Source organism: Amphiura filiformis, unplaced genomic scaffold, assembly GCF_039555335.1.
Source record: "Amphiura filiformis unplaced genomic scaffold, Afil_fr2py scaffold_24, whole genome shotgun sequence".
NCBI lineage: Eukaryota > Metazoa > Echinodermata > Ophiuroidea > Amphilepidida > Amphiuridae > Amphiura > Amphiura filiformis.
The window spans coordinates 412814-426917 of record NW_027305488.1 but is presented as its reverse complement, the minus strand read 5'-3'; the positions used below and the strand labels follow the sequence as shown (position 1 = coordinate 426917).

Below are 14104 nucleotides of genomic sequence, written 5' to 3'. Positions count from 1 at the left end.
CCCTCTAAGCGTACTCGTATTCAGCTGACGCTGGTACAGCGTACAGACCTGGCGACATCGCTTATCTTACTCGCGAAGTTTCTTTTGTGTACTCTCGCGATGTTTGCGCTATTTTTGAGTTTGCTCATTCGGTATCTGACTTAGCGTCGATCCCCTGAGGCAACATGCCATGTTTCCGCGGTATGGTGGTCTTAGACCACAGCTATGTCTAGTTCTCTTTGATTATTACAAACAAAATTAGCTTATACTTAAGCCTATGAATGACAAACCTTAAACTGCACTAGCAAGTGCCATACTGCTGCAACAGTCGACATGGGGTGATGGAAGGCAGCAGACAGGACTAGTGTATAGCTGTGAAAAGTGTCCTTGAGGAATAGTTCATTGGTAGAACATCACTGTCACCTACAAAGCCTACTTTCATGATTTTTTTTATATTAAATGTATTGTTGTTTAGATGATGCACCAGCTACAACAACCTATACTGAGCCTCAATCAGCAGCACTCCTGTGCCTGCCAGCTCCAACAACATATGATGAGCCTCAACCAGCAGCACTCCTGTGCCCAAATCAGGTATTTGGCTTGTTACAGAGAACTCCAGAAGAGTAGAACTTACTATTCATTGGTAGCTAGATCACAAATACAGGCACAATCAGAGACTCCCACTTTCCACTTACTATATGATATTTGTTAAGTTGAATGTACAGATCATTTTGACTCTCCTTGTAATTGAGAGCAGACAATTTTGAAATTCAGGTTGTACCTTGGAAAAGTTCCAAAAGTTCTATTTGTCAGATGGTCAAGCCATGGATTGAAGATTAGGTTTCACTACCTGATCAAAAATTGAATTCCCTCCTGAGGTTGTGATAACTGTCAATGAGTTGACCAGATCACCAGGCTGTCATTATAGCTAGAGGCAGTATATGACACAAATGGGTCAATGAGTTACATAAAAATGACCTTGTGTGGTATCTAGTTCCCAGGAAGTGAGTTTTGCGTGAGGAAATTTGTGGTCAAATGTTGATCTCTCACTACAAGAGTTATTGCCGTTGATTTGGTTGAAAAGGAGGTGAGACATGATCAATTCTGTTCAGGCAGTGAAACCTAATGAATGAGGCATTAACCTTACATGTACTTCACCCCAAAGTTCTGCATCTTTTTTGGACATGCTTTGTTGCTGTGAGGAATAATCAGGCAATTAAAGAAGAAAAACATACCAGAAATTAACATCACAAAAAAGATGAAATAATTATATATTGTGGGTTAGTATAAAAAAGTTTAAAAAAAGAATAGTTAACATGAAAAGAACACAAGATTGTAAATTATAGACAAATTAGATAATGTTTATTTGTTCCCCATTAATATATATGATATAAGGTATGATTAATGTACTAGCCCCACTGCAAGGCTGCAAATAAATGTGAACAGTCCTCTTCAGTATGACTTCATATTGTTTACATTCCTCCCAACAACAACTCGGACATTTTCTATAACTTTTGTAGTCCTGCTATGGACATGACTCATTTACAACTTGTGTTAGAATGATTGCAATTTATTGAGACTCCATTTTTTATAGCCTTACATGTATGTGGTTCGGTATGATGAAGGCAATGGGTGAGAGGTTCAGTCCTATCAGGTTAGCGGTACTCTGTACAAATTGCCTATACCGATTCCGAGGACAAGACCTGTGGCACAATCGCATCCCCTGCTTTGTACGCGTCGACCCAGGTCACGGTCTGTGTACGTGACAAACAGTCAGGGTCAGAGGACAGTTGCAATCTGTCTGCTGCCATCCTGTAATAGATCTAACAGTCATCTTTTTGTACGTCTGCATAACAACAACCTAATATGGGCATAATAGCTCCGCCCAATGAACCACGTACATCCAATAACACCGCCTTTTCATAGCTACGTCACATTCATATCATTCATATCATTACATATTCACAATCACCTTTCGGCATGTCGAACAAACTCTTACACAGGTACCGAGCTCACACTGTCCTTTTGCGATCAAAGTATAGCGCCTCTCTTAATTTAGTACTCTCAGGTCCTATTCATGTTTGTATTTTTTTCTTTGTTCTTTTCAACACAGAATATAAACGATGATGGTCACCATATCTGGAGATTGAAGCAGTTCGACGGCAAACCTGCATTCTGTAATTTATGCCTCAATATACTAGTAGGCTTTGGCAAACTTCAATGCACATGTAAGTACATTTATTAGTCATAATAATGTCAATTTGTAACAATTCCGACAACTGTATCGGAAAGATGACAAGTAATAGCGTGTCTCATCTCAAGTTGAGAACAACGCCATGTTGGATTTCACAGTGGCAGATTTGAATTAGTGTGTTCAGGTAGTTGCATTGCCAGCATACGGATAAATTGCCCATGCCCTGCAGGATTAGATTAGCATAACTTTCAACTTTAAAAGCTTTCAAACAAGAAAGACTATAGTGGCTTCTCATGGCCATCCCAAAAGAGTGGCAATGGGAAAAAAAGAGAAACAAAAATGAGAAAAAAAAGATGATCCACAGTGCATACACACATTATAGTTCAAAACCAATTAAGCAATCATAAACCTTCCAATAACTAACATACATTTAGGTGCACTATTTTGTTCTCCGTGGGTGATAAACCCAATATGGCAAATTTACCACAGCATTTTTAGACATGAGTTTTCTGATCAGAAGTTGAATGAAAATGAAGCAAGAGATGTACTTCGGACGATTACATATATGTGATATATACTTTACAGGTTGTATCAATTTATTCTAATGGTATTGATATATCTTATTTTAATCTTATTTTCATGCCTGTATAATGTATGTATAGTTTAATTTAAGAAAATATTTTGCACTCATACAGAGATGCAATAGCCCTAATTTGTCCTGCTGTTTTTCACCTCAATGAAACTTGTTGTTGGGCAAATGCTCTTGTATCTCGCTAGGTAAATTGCATTTTTGGCTATTGCTGTATTATTTTTATATCCTCATTTTTGTATTATAGTATTCTTTGCATTTTTGTTTTGTAATTATTGTCTGATCTGGAACTATTGGGAGATCAGTACTTATGTATTGAAAGAGCTTACCAGAATAAAGATAGAATGAATGAATGAATGAATTAAAATGATTGGTACCCATCAAGTGCAAAATTGATCTTTGACCAGAATTAATAGTTTTTTATAGCATTTTTATAACACCTTTCAGCAGATGATATGGCTCTTATGTTGCATTTTGATGTGGCATCAGAATTGTCTATAATCACAGGAAACTTATGGGTACTAACCAAACATTTTGATACGGCCTGTATATTCACTGTAACAATATCTCTCCATCCAATTTCTTAATAGGGAGTGGTACACAGTATATCGTTATTAACATTTTACTTGACTTGATCTGTTTTCTGTTTTTCCCCATTCTACAGTTTGTAAATATACGGTTCATGAAAGATGTGTACATAGAGCACCGGCCAGCTGTATTAGTACCTATGTCAAGTCAAAACAGACAGCAGCCAATGTAAGTAGATAACTGTCATATACATGTAAGCTGTTTTGGCTGCATAAGATGTACAGGGTGTCCCAGAAAAAATTACAGAGTCATTGAATTTGGGTATAAGTTGAGATCTTATTTTGCATCTTATAGACCACTTGACATGTGACGTCATTGCCCGGCAGTATGCGCTCGAATTATGGCAATTTCCATTGTTCATTGCCCTGCAGTGTGCATACGCATCGTAGTTTGCTCAGGGCACGTGTATTTTAAATTGTTTACCACATTTCATATAGTACAAGAAAGCCATTGAACAGTGTAGCGGTTTGTTCAAGCATCAGTACGACAGCAACTTAGCTCACTTCCGGTAATTTTTACCGGCGTGACCTCTGCTGTTACGTATCGCAATGTTGAAAATCAGGTGACAAATACGGTTTTTCAGAAAACATCAAAAAAATGGAATACATGAGTCGTTTCTCCCTTCATTTCCATATTGAGCCCATAGATAAGATATGAAACATGAGTATAAGGCAAAGAATAACGTGTAAAAGTTGAATTATTGTGGAAAAAATTAATGCTTTTGGTGCTTGCCAAGTAGCCTAAAAAATGAGAGAAAATGCATGTTACGATCACTAAAATGGTTATATCTACAGCTTTGAGGAAACGCCGGTCTAATGCTTTTCTGTTATGATAAACATTAATTAACCAGAGCTTATATTAAATTTTCAGCGAAAATGAGCGGTGGACCAACCTAGTCGTAGGTTGAAAAATTGCATTCTTTGAGTCCTCGTGTCGTAAGCGCACGTTGCAAGTGTCACGATGCTTCACGAAATGGATCCCAGCCAGCGCTGTCTATAATACATAAAACGTCTATTGTTATATATTTTATTAATGCAAAATACTCTATTGTGTAACAAAATATTGTAGTCATCAAAGGAGGTAGTATCATCTCATTTAACTGAAGTACAAGCAGTTTTGAAAAGATTGTTGTTGAGTGAGATACTTGAACATGCATGTTAACGAGAAATAAGATAGCAAAATAATACTCTTTGCAAGAACAAGATGCGATGGCTTAGTGGACAGAGTGAAGGTCTGTAGTGCGAAAGGTTGAGAGTTCGATTCCCATGTTATTCTTAGAATTTTTCAGTCCGTTTTTCTTTCTTTTTCCTCTCCCTTTTGTCTTTAATAATATAGGCCTAATGAATGTCAGCTTGAAGGCCCACTTTTTTCATGATTTATTTCTTGTTGCTAATTATTTCATATTTAGGCCTAATCCTACATTCGATTTGATATCTTTTTTTAAAAGTAATTTTTAAAAGTTCAAGATTATATATAGGCGTATCAAATAAAGGAACGTCAACACAGATTTTCACGATTTTTTAATTGGACTAGACCCCTCCCCTATCGACAATATATTTTATGAGCTTTTATGCATACATATTAAATCACAAGATGCACGAATTTCAAACCTAATATTTTGGCATATTTGTAATTTTTACACAATGTCCAATTGTCGGATTACACCTAATTGGAATCAGCCAAGTTCGTTTTCTAGATAGAGCAACTAACTTTGATGTCTTATTAAGACTAACCCCCATAGAACACCACAGTTAAGCGGTCAAGATATTAGGTGTTTTCTTTCATTTTATCTCGCTACTTCTGCTTCAAATGTAATGTGAAAACCTTCCTGACAGTTATTATTTAATATTATAAATATTGTTATAATTTTTGGAATAACAAAACTTCACCGAAATCGTATATTATGGCTTTAATAAAAATATGAAAACTAGGATTTAAAAAAATGAGTTAAAATAAAATCAAAAATCAAAGAGAGGTGCTAGCGGGGTTCGAACCAAGATCAAACTTCCAAATATTTACCACTAAGCCATACCAGTGATTTGATAGATACAGTAATAATAGCAATGTTATTCCCACTCATGGCTCACTCGTGTATTCTATTTCTGGAATGAATTAACACCGTCCAAATAATGTAACACAAACCTTTATGCTGCCTTTAAAATTGTTTGAACGTTGGGAGTATTATTTTCAAGGTAAATAACCAACAATGGACAATTGACAATGAAAGTATCTTTGCAGGAAAAACATCGGCCGTACAATATATCGCGTGACAGTAGTCAAAGATAAACATTTCGAAAAGGGGTATAATCCTTCTTGTCTTCCATGAGCAACCGCGTCACATCAGGTATAATCCTCCTTCCAGGAGCAACCACTGTGCATGATTGACGGGCTATTCCATTGCTCGTAATAGGGTAGTGTATTTTAGCGGGACAATGCTGGATGGTACACTCGCGCGTGCACGATGTGTAGGGTAGACTTTCGCCAAGACTTCGCATGTGGTTGATGGTGTAGGGGTGTGTGTGTTGGGGAGGGGGGTGTGTTGTACGAGATGTTAGGAATTATTTAATAATAGTTATTAATATTGGAAGAACGTTTTAAACTTTAATTTAAGGCATCATATACGATTTTATACTATTTTAGATTTTCAATTAATAACAAAATAATAAAATCATATAATAATAGGCCTATTTATTATCGCACGCCATGGTAACAATAAAAAAATGGCACACTTTCCGATAAAAATTTGGGAAACAAATTAATTAAAAATAAATAAATAAAAACAATCTTTCTTAAACCAAATTTTCATGAAATTGAGGGCCATCAATAAACCAAAATGCACCCGAATCTGTCACACACCCAAGTAGGCCTACCCTCCTTTCCACCCGTTGCCCTAAACTAGGCGTGTAATATAACCGCCAAGAGTATTTTTTTTTTACCTGTAGGCAAGCTCACCCCTACAGTCGCAATAGTTCTAGCCCAGATAGCTTTTAACTCACGCCTACTAATAACGTACTTTCATCAAGTGATGGCGCTATAAGGTTTACCACGGAAGCTGTTTGGTTTACCGTGGAAGAAGATTATACCCTATATGAACATTTCAACATGTTCAATATACGACTAAGAATATACCCCAACCAAAATTCATGAAATTTTCAGGCAAGCTAACTTTAGTTATTCTATAACATGACACCCATTTTTGATTCAGGCGCTTTTTCTTGCTTGATGATATGAACATTTTTGTGTTTGTGACATGCAATTTTTCTCATTTTCCGAGCTACTTTGGACATGGTTCAAGCTTCTTAATTTTCCATTTAAAAGTTATTTGTTGCTTTACACAAATGTTTGATATCTTATCTGTGGTCAGGGTACATAAATGGAGCAATATACGACCCGTGTCTTCCATTTCTGGAGCTATTTTGATAAAACGTGTTTGCCGGCTAAAATTTCACCAACCCGTATAAATTTTCTGTCGAACAAAAGAGGTCACGAAGTTGCCGTCGTACTGCATATCGATAGACAAGTCCCTCGCCTTTGTTGATAAACAATGATGTCAAGTGGTCTATATGCTAATTTTATCTGAATCGGTTGACTGATTTCAAAGAAATGAGCGATTACATAATGCATGCGTCAATTCACTTCATTCCAAATTTGAAAGAAAGATCATTCAACGCAATGCGCATTAGTGGTTAACATGTCAATGGGCTTTATTTTATATTTTGTTTTGTGAAATCCTTTTTGTTCTTTTTAAACAAAATGGAGATAAATGCAAAAATATGGGATTAACAAACAATTAGATACATAAGAAAACAGTCACCACAAAACTTCATAACTTTAGAACCAATTGTGCAAGACCTTTGGTGATTTCAGTACTGATATGATAGCTTAAGGGCTTCGGTATGAGCGTTTGGACAGTATTTTTTGCGAGACATGAGAGCACATCAGACATCAAATTTGTTTCCTTCCTAGTTCAGGTTCAAAGGCTATGCCTGATTTTAATTAATTGCCCGAGTTGGGCCAGTTTTTACTATGTACGCACATATCAAGTTTGTACTGCGTAAAATGAACTTGCATGCTTATCGTCAAGGATCTCAGAACAAAAACATAGGTTTTTTATGTTTTTCTTTAACATTTTTGATATTAGTAAATAAATGATATGATATTTATTTCAAATTTATAAATTAAAAGGGCATTTCGTGATCCATGGCCTAATCCCCCCATTTTTCTTTAAAAAGTTGAGATTTTTATACCACTGGAAACCGCTGGCTACATAATGTTTATGTACAAAAAATTTCTTGCAGATTAATTGGTTTAGCAAAAATATTGCTAAATTTGAATTACGTTCTGGTACACCAGAACGAAATTTCAACAATTAAATGGTATATGGAGCAGTGTAATACACATAATCATGCATAACTTGCGAACGCAAAATTGGAATCTGAAATTTCGGGAATAAGCTTTTTTCATGGATATCTATTGAAAAATGTCATAAAAAGAGGATGCTAGATCACAAAATACTCCTTTAAACACCACTTCAAATGCCCCATTGTTTAAAATGACCAAACTTAAGATCTCCGTCCAGATGGTTCATGATTCAATTCAGTCACTTTTGCTACATTAAGACATAAAGTCTGCTTAACACAGTACAATCAATAAGTGACATATTCATACTATTTTCTAAATTGTATACAACCTGTAGGTTTATGCCAAATGAATAGAAAGACAGCTCAAAACATGCATGTAACTTAAACTGATTGATTGATGATTGATCAAGGTTTCATTGGTTAATTAATCAATTGGACCAAAAGTAAGCAATATGCAATTCAACAACTCTTCCTATACCTTTGTACAGGAGCCAACCGTTGTTAATACGTGATGAATCCACACTTTTATTGTAGCATATACGCGAACGCGCGCGAGACTACGCGTTACGCGAGAGCGCGTAAAATTCGTCATGCCTGGAACCTTTGTACGTATGCAAGCTTACAAGCTGAATTCAGTATATTTCAGGTAGCGGCTAAACATTGCCGTTTTATTCTGTAGTTTTATTGCTGATATCAACAGAGAAATCATTGAAGTTTTTGTAAGGCTGAGTGGCAATTATTAACTGACATTCCTTGTAAAATAATTGTGAATTATACGATCTTTAGCTTCTTTTCGTTGTTGAAAGGGATTCAATCATGTTTCACCGTCATTCACCGATTAACAACTCGCGTCCGGTGCGTCTGCGTGGTGTACTTCGCTCGGGCAGCTAAAGCTACCCTCGCGAAGTAAACCACGCAGCCGATACAGACGCATCGTTGTTAATCGGTGATGAACAATGGTGAAACATGATTCAATCCCTAAATACATTGTTGAGTTGACATATAGTGTACATTAAATCTGTGGCTGTTACTGTTTGAAATTCATAATGAAGTAGTTATTGATGGGAACCTGTCAGCTACGAGCTTACAAGTCAGTCAAGTTAGCTCAATCGTTAAGGCGTTCGACTATTGTGCGAGAGGTTGCAGGTTCAAACCCTGGCAGTGCCAATATGCTCTCGTGGAAAATATTGAGTTAGCTTGAAATTCCCTATGGACGAGGAACTTGCTGCTAATTTTGTCTCGTTGTAACCCGTATGAAACTTGGGGAGCTGATCCTGGTTGCTATGGTTAATTGTGGAATGTCTAGGGTGTGCACTCTTGTAGCAGCAAAGTCCCTGATTTGTTGTTAAATGGTTTATGGATTGATGTGGGCCGTAGTGGTCAGCGACAACCTGTAAAGTGTGCTGAGGCTTGTGGATTAACGTCTAGGCATTGTGCCTGTGTGTAGCGCACTATAAATCACTGCACTTTTTTTTTTTACAACAAATAGGAATCTTCATAGTTGTAAAACCAAGTACTGAATGCTGTATGAGTAGTACATAAGTACACATACATGTAGCCCAAGTTTGGTAATAACATCAATGCGTTTTTGTGGTTACGCCACACAAGGGTGCCAACAAACCACCTTGGTACACTTGCATGTACACTATGCGCATTTAACTTAACATGTTGCGATACTGTGGCCAGCAAAATATGCACCTACGTCACTACAGAACTTGAGGTGAATGAAAGAATAGCACAGTTTATTATTTATATAGAACCAATCAGTGAGTAGACGTGACCTTTGTTGGTTTATATGCATTGTATTACAGAATTTTTGGTTTGATATTCAGCTGTCTTTGTTCATTGTTTTAGGTCATGAACCACCATTGGGTAGAAGGCAACTGCCCTGGCAAATGTGACCGCTGCAGAAAGTCTATCAGTAGTTACAACGGAATTACCGGGCTACACTGTAGATGGTGTAAGCTAACAGTAAGTATTGCAGGAGTGTATGGGATGTTTGAACAGATCTGTATAATTGCCCTATGATAGAGGAAGTTGTATAGTTGATTCTGATATCCACTAGAAGCAGCACTTTGAGATGTCCACCACATGGAAGGTGCTTGACAAATTTAATGTTGGATTTGTGTGCATTACCTGGCATATAATTATGCTGTAAGTGTTTAAAGCCATATTATAAAATTTTCATACAAAATAGATTAGTATTTCTTTGCCATAAAATGTTAGGTTTTACTCTCAGTAGTATCCCCTGTTAAAGCCATAATGTACGATCTTATAATATGAAATTGGGTAATTTTTTTCAAACCTGATTTTTTTTCCATATTTGTAATGTTTACACATGTCCCAACTTACACCTAAATGGAATCAGCCAAATTTGTTGTCTTTGTAGGTCAACAGAGCAAAGTTCGACATATATCATAATATAAAAATTATGATAATATGTCCTCCCATAGAACCGTGTGTTAAATGGCCAAAATAACCAGTGCGGTTTCTTTCACTTTACCTTGTTATTTCAACCTAAAATGAACAGCAACTCTTCCCATCAGTTATTACTAATATTATTTCAACATTTTGAATAAAGAATAACAAAATCAAAATTTGATGGAAATCGTACATTAAGGGTAGACGAGGTATTGTTGGTCGAAGCAGCCAATAAAATCGATTTTCATTATCTAAATTAATATATTATTGAAAAATAACACTTTCGTGTTTTGCAAAAGTTCATTCTACAAATTATATACTTTGAAAACTTGCTTGATTTATTGTTGTTAATGAGTTATGCACGTTTTACAAAAGTGTTGTTGTTTCAGCCCTCTTTACAACATAACTCAAGAACCACAGGACCGACAAAAGTATATCTGTGATATTTGGATTCTTCTACACACTCGCTATGAAATGATCAATGCAATTTTTGCCAAAGCTCACTACCATTCGCAAGATGCTGTGAACTACCAAATCGCAACAGTCTATAATAGTTGCTAACCTTAAGGCTTTAATTTTGAGCCGAACAACTAATTGAAAGCAAAGAAAATTGGAATTTAATACCAGTGCCGATGTCGCCAATATATGTATCACTCCTTTGGTCATGTTATGGTATGATCCTTTGTTGTGTAGATCACCATCCCACACTCCATGTATGTACTGTGTATGAACATCGCGTATGCGCTCGACTAATATTTCCATCATAATAATAAAATGACGGTCCCTATGTTTTATTCAAAATCTTAGATTTTGACAAAACTACAGCACCTAGGGTCTTGATTTTTGCAGGATATGTTGGTTTAATAAAGTACAATATAATTGTGTAAAAAAACAGAAATTTGATGTGGATGTTGTGCATATTTCCATATAAATGACGAACACATTTACCACTTAAACTGATTTAACATACCACCTGAAGTGATGTTTTATTGTAAGTAGATCTTTTTAAGTGGTGTATGAAGTAAACCAAGCAACTCAGAACGTTTTCATGCCGTACACATTGACGTTAAATTCAAATGGCATTGGCATTTCTTGTTGATCGCTATGGCATAAAGAATAGATTTCTTTTTAAATGTTAGTTTTCACTGATCACATTGCCTCCTTTTGATTTCGAACCAAACAAATGAGGTAAAAAGAAGAAAATTGCGATTTCATTCCAGTGGCTACAATGCGTGTGTTAGCTTGTCGATTATATTACATGTATTGCACAAAGCATCCCGCAGCTGGAATTTACAAACAAGAAGAAAGACGTCTTCGTACTACGAACAGCGATATGCATACAAATCATACGTCACTGATTCAGTGATACTTGTTTACACATGAGCTGACATTCACAGGACGGGCTAGCCAGGTGAACTCGGGTTTTAATATAAAACTTTAAATTTTACTGTAATTAAAGCACTTCAGGCTTAGTCTTTCACATGAAATTTTAGTACACCACTGGGCATTACAATCATGCAAAAGATCGGAATAAATGAAAGTTACATCTGCATCCTAGAAGATATATACACAAATGCCATTTCCGAAATACACATTGATAATGTGGTGTATATAGAGAGAGGATGAGACAGGGAGATACATTATCACCAAAGATTTTCACAGCAGCACTGGAAGAGGTTTTCAAAAAGTCCAACATAGAGAGAAAAGGAATGAACATTAACAGGAGATGTTAACAGATTTGCAGATGACGTTGCCCTAACAACAACATCTATGAAGGATATGGAAGATCAACTGAACAGCTTGTGCAAATAAAGGATGCACAAAGGAAAAACACAGTTTATGACAAACTTTGAGACAATTAATTGAAGAAATTAATTAAAGAAATTATTGCAATAGCCGATCACCAGATCAAGAAAGTTGACAACTATAAGTACCTAGGACAGACCTTGAAAATGGATACGAACACAGCTGAAGAGATCCTTCAGATTATCTGTGTAAAGGCAGGATGGAGATGCTTTCGTATGCATAAATAACTGACAGATAAAAACATGCAACTGTCACTGAGGCGAAACGTTTATGACCAGTGTGTGCTAACAACTATGACCTGTGGTTCAGAGACTTGGTCAACAACAAAAGAAATAGAACAAAAATTGGTAACAGTACAGAGAGCTATGGAAAGGAAAATGCTCCACCTCTCATTGCGTGATAGTGTCAGACATACAGAAATCAGAAAAGTAACCCAATTAAGTCAAAGATATCTTGCAGAAGATTAAAGAAATAAAATGGAGATGGGCAGGTCACTTATCAAGAACTGAGGATGACAGAATGGCAGCCAAGGACTGGAAAGAGAAGAGGAAGACAAAAAAGATGTTGGAGAGATGACATCACCACCTTTATGAGTACAACAGCTTGGGCATCAGCGCCTAGGAACAGAAGTAGATGGAAAATGCTGGAGGAGGGCTTCACACAGCAGTGGGTGAAACAGCCTGATGAGGGAGTGAGTGAGTGACAAAAAAGAGAAGTTCTTTTCCAATTATGTTTGGTCTTAACTTGTATTAACAGCACAATGAAGTTATGCGCCATATTACAAAGCTTGCAACATGTTGTTAAGACTTAAAACTGAAGTATTTATAAACCTGTGTACTGATTAGCTTATCAGACCAATCGATATAAGCAGGCCTTGCCGTCTATATTTTAAAGGCGAGTGGTCAATCGCTCGCTAGCATGAGTGCTGGGCGAGCGGTTGAATCTAGTGGTCGAATCACTCTCTAGGAATGAAAGATCATTCATAACAATATGAAACACTTTTCGCACCGTTTATAATTATGTTAATAACTGCGCATCAGTTATTTGGACGGCTTTGTGAAAAATCTAAACATTTTGCCTTTGGAACATTCCGAGGTCCAAAGTAAAATGTTTAGATTTTCACAATATCGATAATAACTGATTCAAAGTTATTAACCGAACTCACAACCGTCATTTTTTTAAACTCATCACTCAACCTAATCTCAAGATTTTATTCTCTGAAATTTGTTGAAATAAACACTTTTTATCACAACTTATATTTCGCCCTTCATTACAACAAATTAAATACATTGAAAGTGTTGAAACTTGATTGTAAATTGGATTTGCAGCGAGCGATATTTAGTGTCAATAGGGAGTGGAAAATCGCTCGCTAGAAATTGAGTTTAGGCGGCGGTGGCGGCGAGAGCGATCGCTCGCCTCAAGCGGCAAGGCCTGTATAAGCAAAAGATATACTTGTGTTATTGGCATCAGAGCAAGTTGTGTTAGTGTATGGGGTTCTGCTTTGTCATCTTTAAACCTTTACCATCAGGGATAACAGATCATCACATCTGTGACTCATATTGAAATGTTATGTACAAATTGTCTCATTTATGAAGAGAAGATGAAGATGTTATATGTGCCACAAGATGTTATGTACTGTTGAACCAACAAATATTGCTTATGGAGAAGAACCATTCGGTAACAATGATTATTTGCTTTTGATATGTTTGCTTCCTATATGTGTGCATTTATGTGGGCTTTTGTGAACAGCATCAATCTTGGACCTTCATGAGAATTCTCTTAGTAATAGTAGAGACACAGGGACTACATACGGATGTCCGCACATCATTGACAGGTGTCAGTAGATAGCTTTGTCAAGAATACCTTTTTGATTTTATTGAACCATTTTGACCCTCTCTCTCTCTCTCTCTCTCTCTCTGTTTCTATACAGCTTCACAACAAGTGCGCATCCCATGTTAAACCAGAGTGCAATTTTGGAGAATTCCGAGATCACATCCTTCCACCTACCGCTATCTGCCCAGCTGTGCTGGTAAGTTATTCACAATTCTATACTTTAGATCCATATTTAGATGTCATTCATATATTTATCAAACAATTCTGTTTTTTAAAGTTGTAAATCTTTTAACAAGAAGAGTCTTTCAAAAAGACACAGTTCACGGATCAGGT

General features: G+C 36.5%; 1 protein-coding gene across 1 annotated transcript in view; it reads left to right on the top strand.

The window, feature by feature from the left end:
* The window catches only part of LOC140143625 (diacylglycerol kinase beta-like), a 48247-nt gene that overhangs the window by 16633 nt on the left and 17510 nt on the right, over nt 1-14104 (top strand). Inside the window, exons 10-14 of the mRNA XM_072165441.1 lie at nt 455-570; nt 2093-2207; nt 3427-3518; nt 9566-9682; nt 13869-13967. Of these exons, the coding sequence (XP_072021542.1) occupies nt 455-570; nt 2093-2207; nt 3427-3518; nt 9566-9682; nt 13869-13967 (539 nt within the window). The remainder of the gene's footprint in view (nt 1-454; nt 571-2092; nt 2208-3426; nt 3519-9565; nt 9683-13868; nt 13968-14104) is intronic.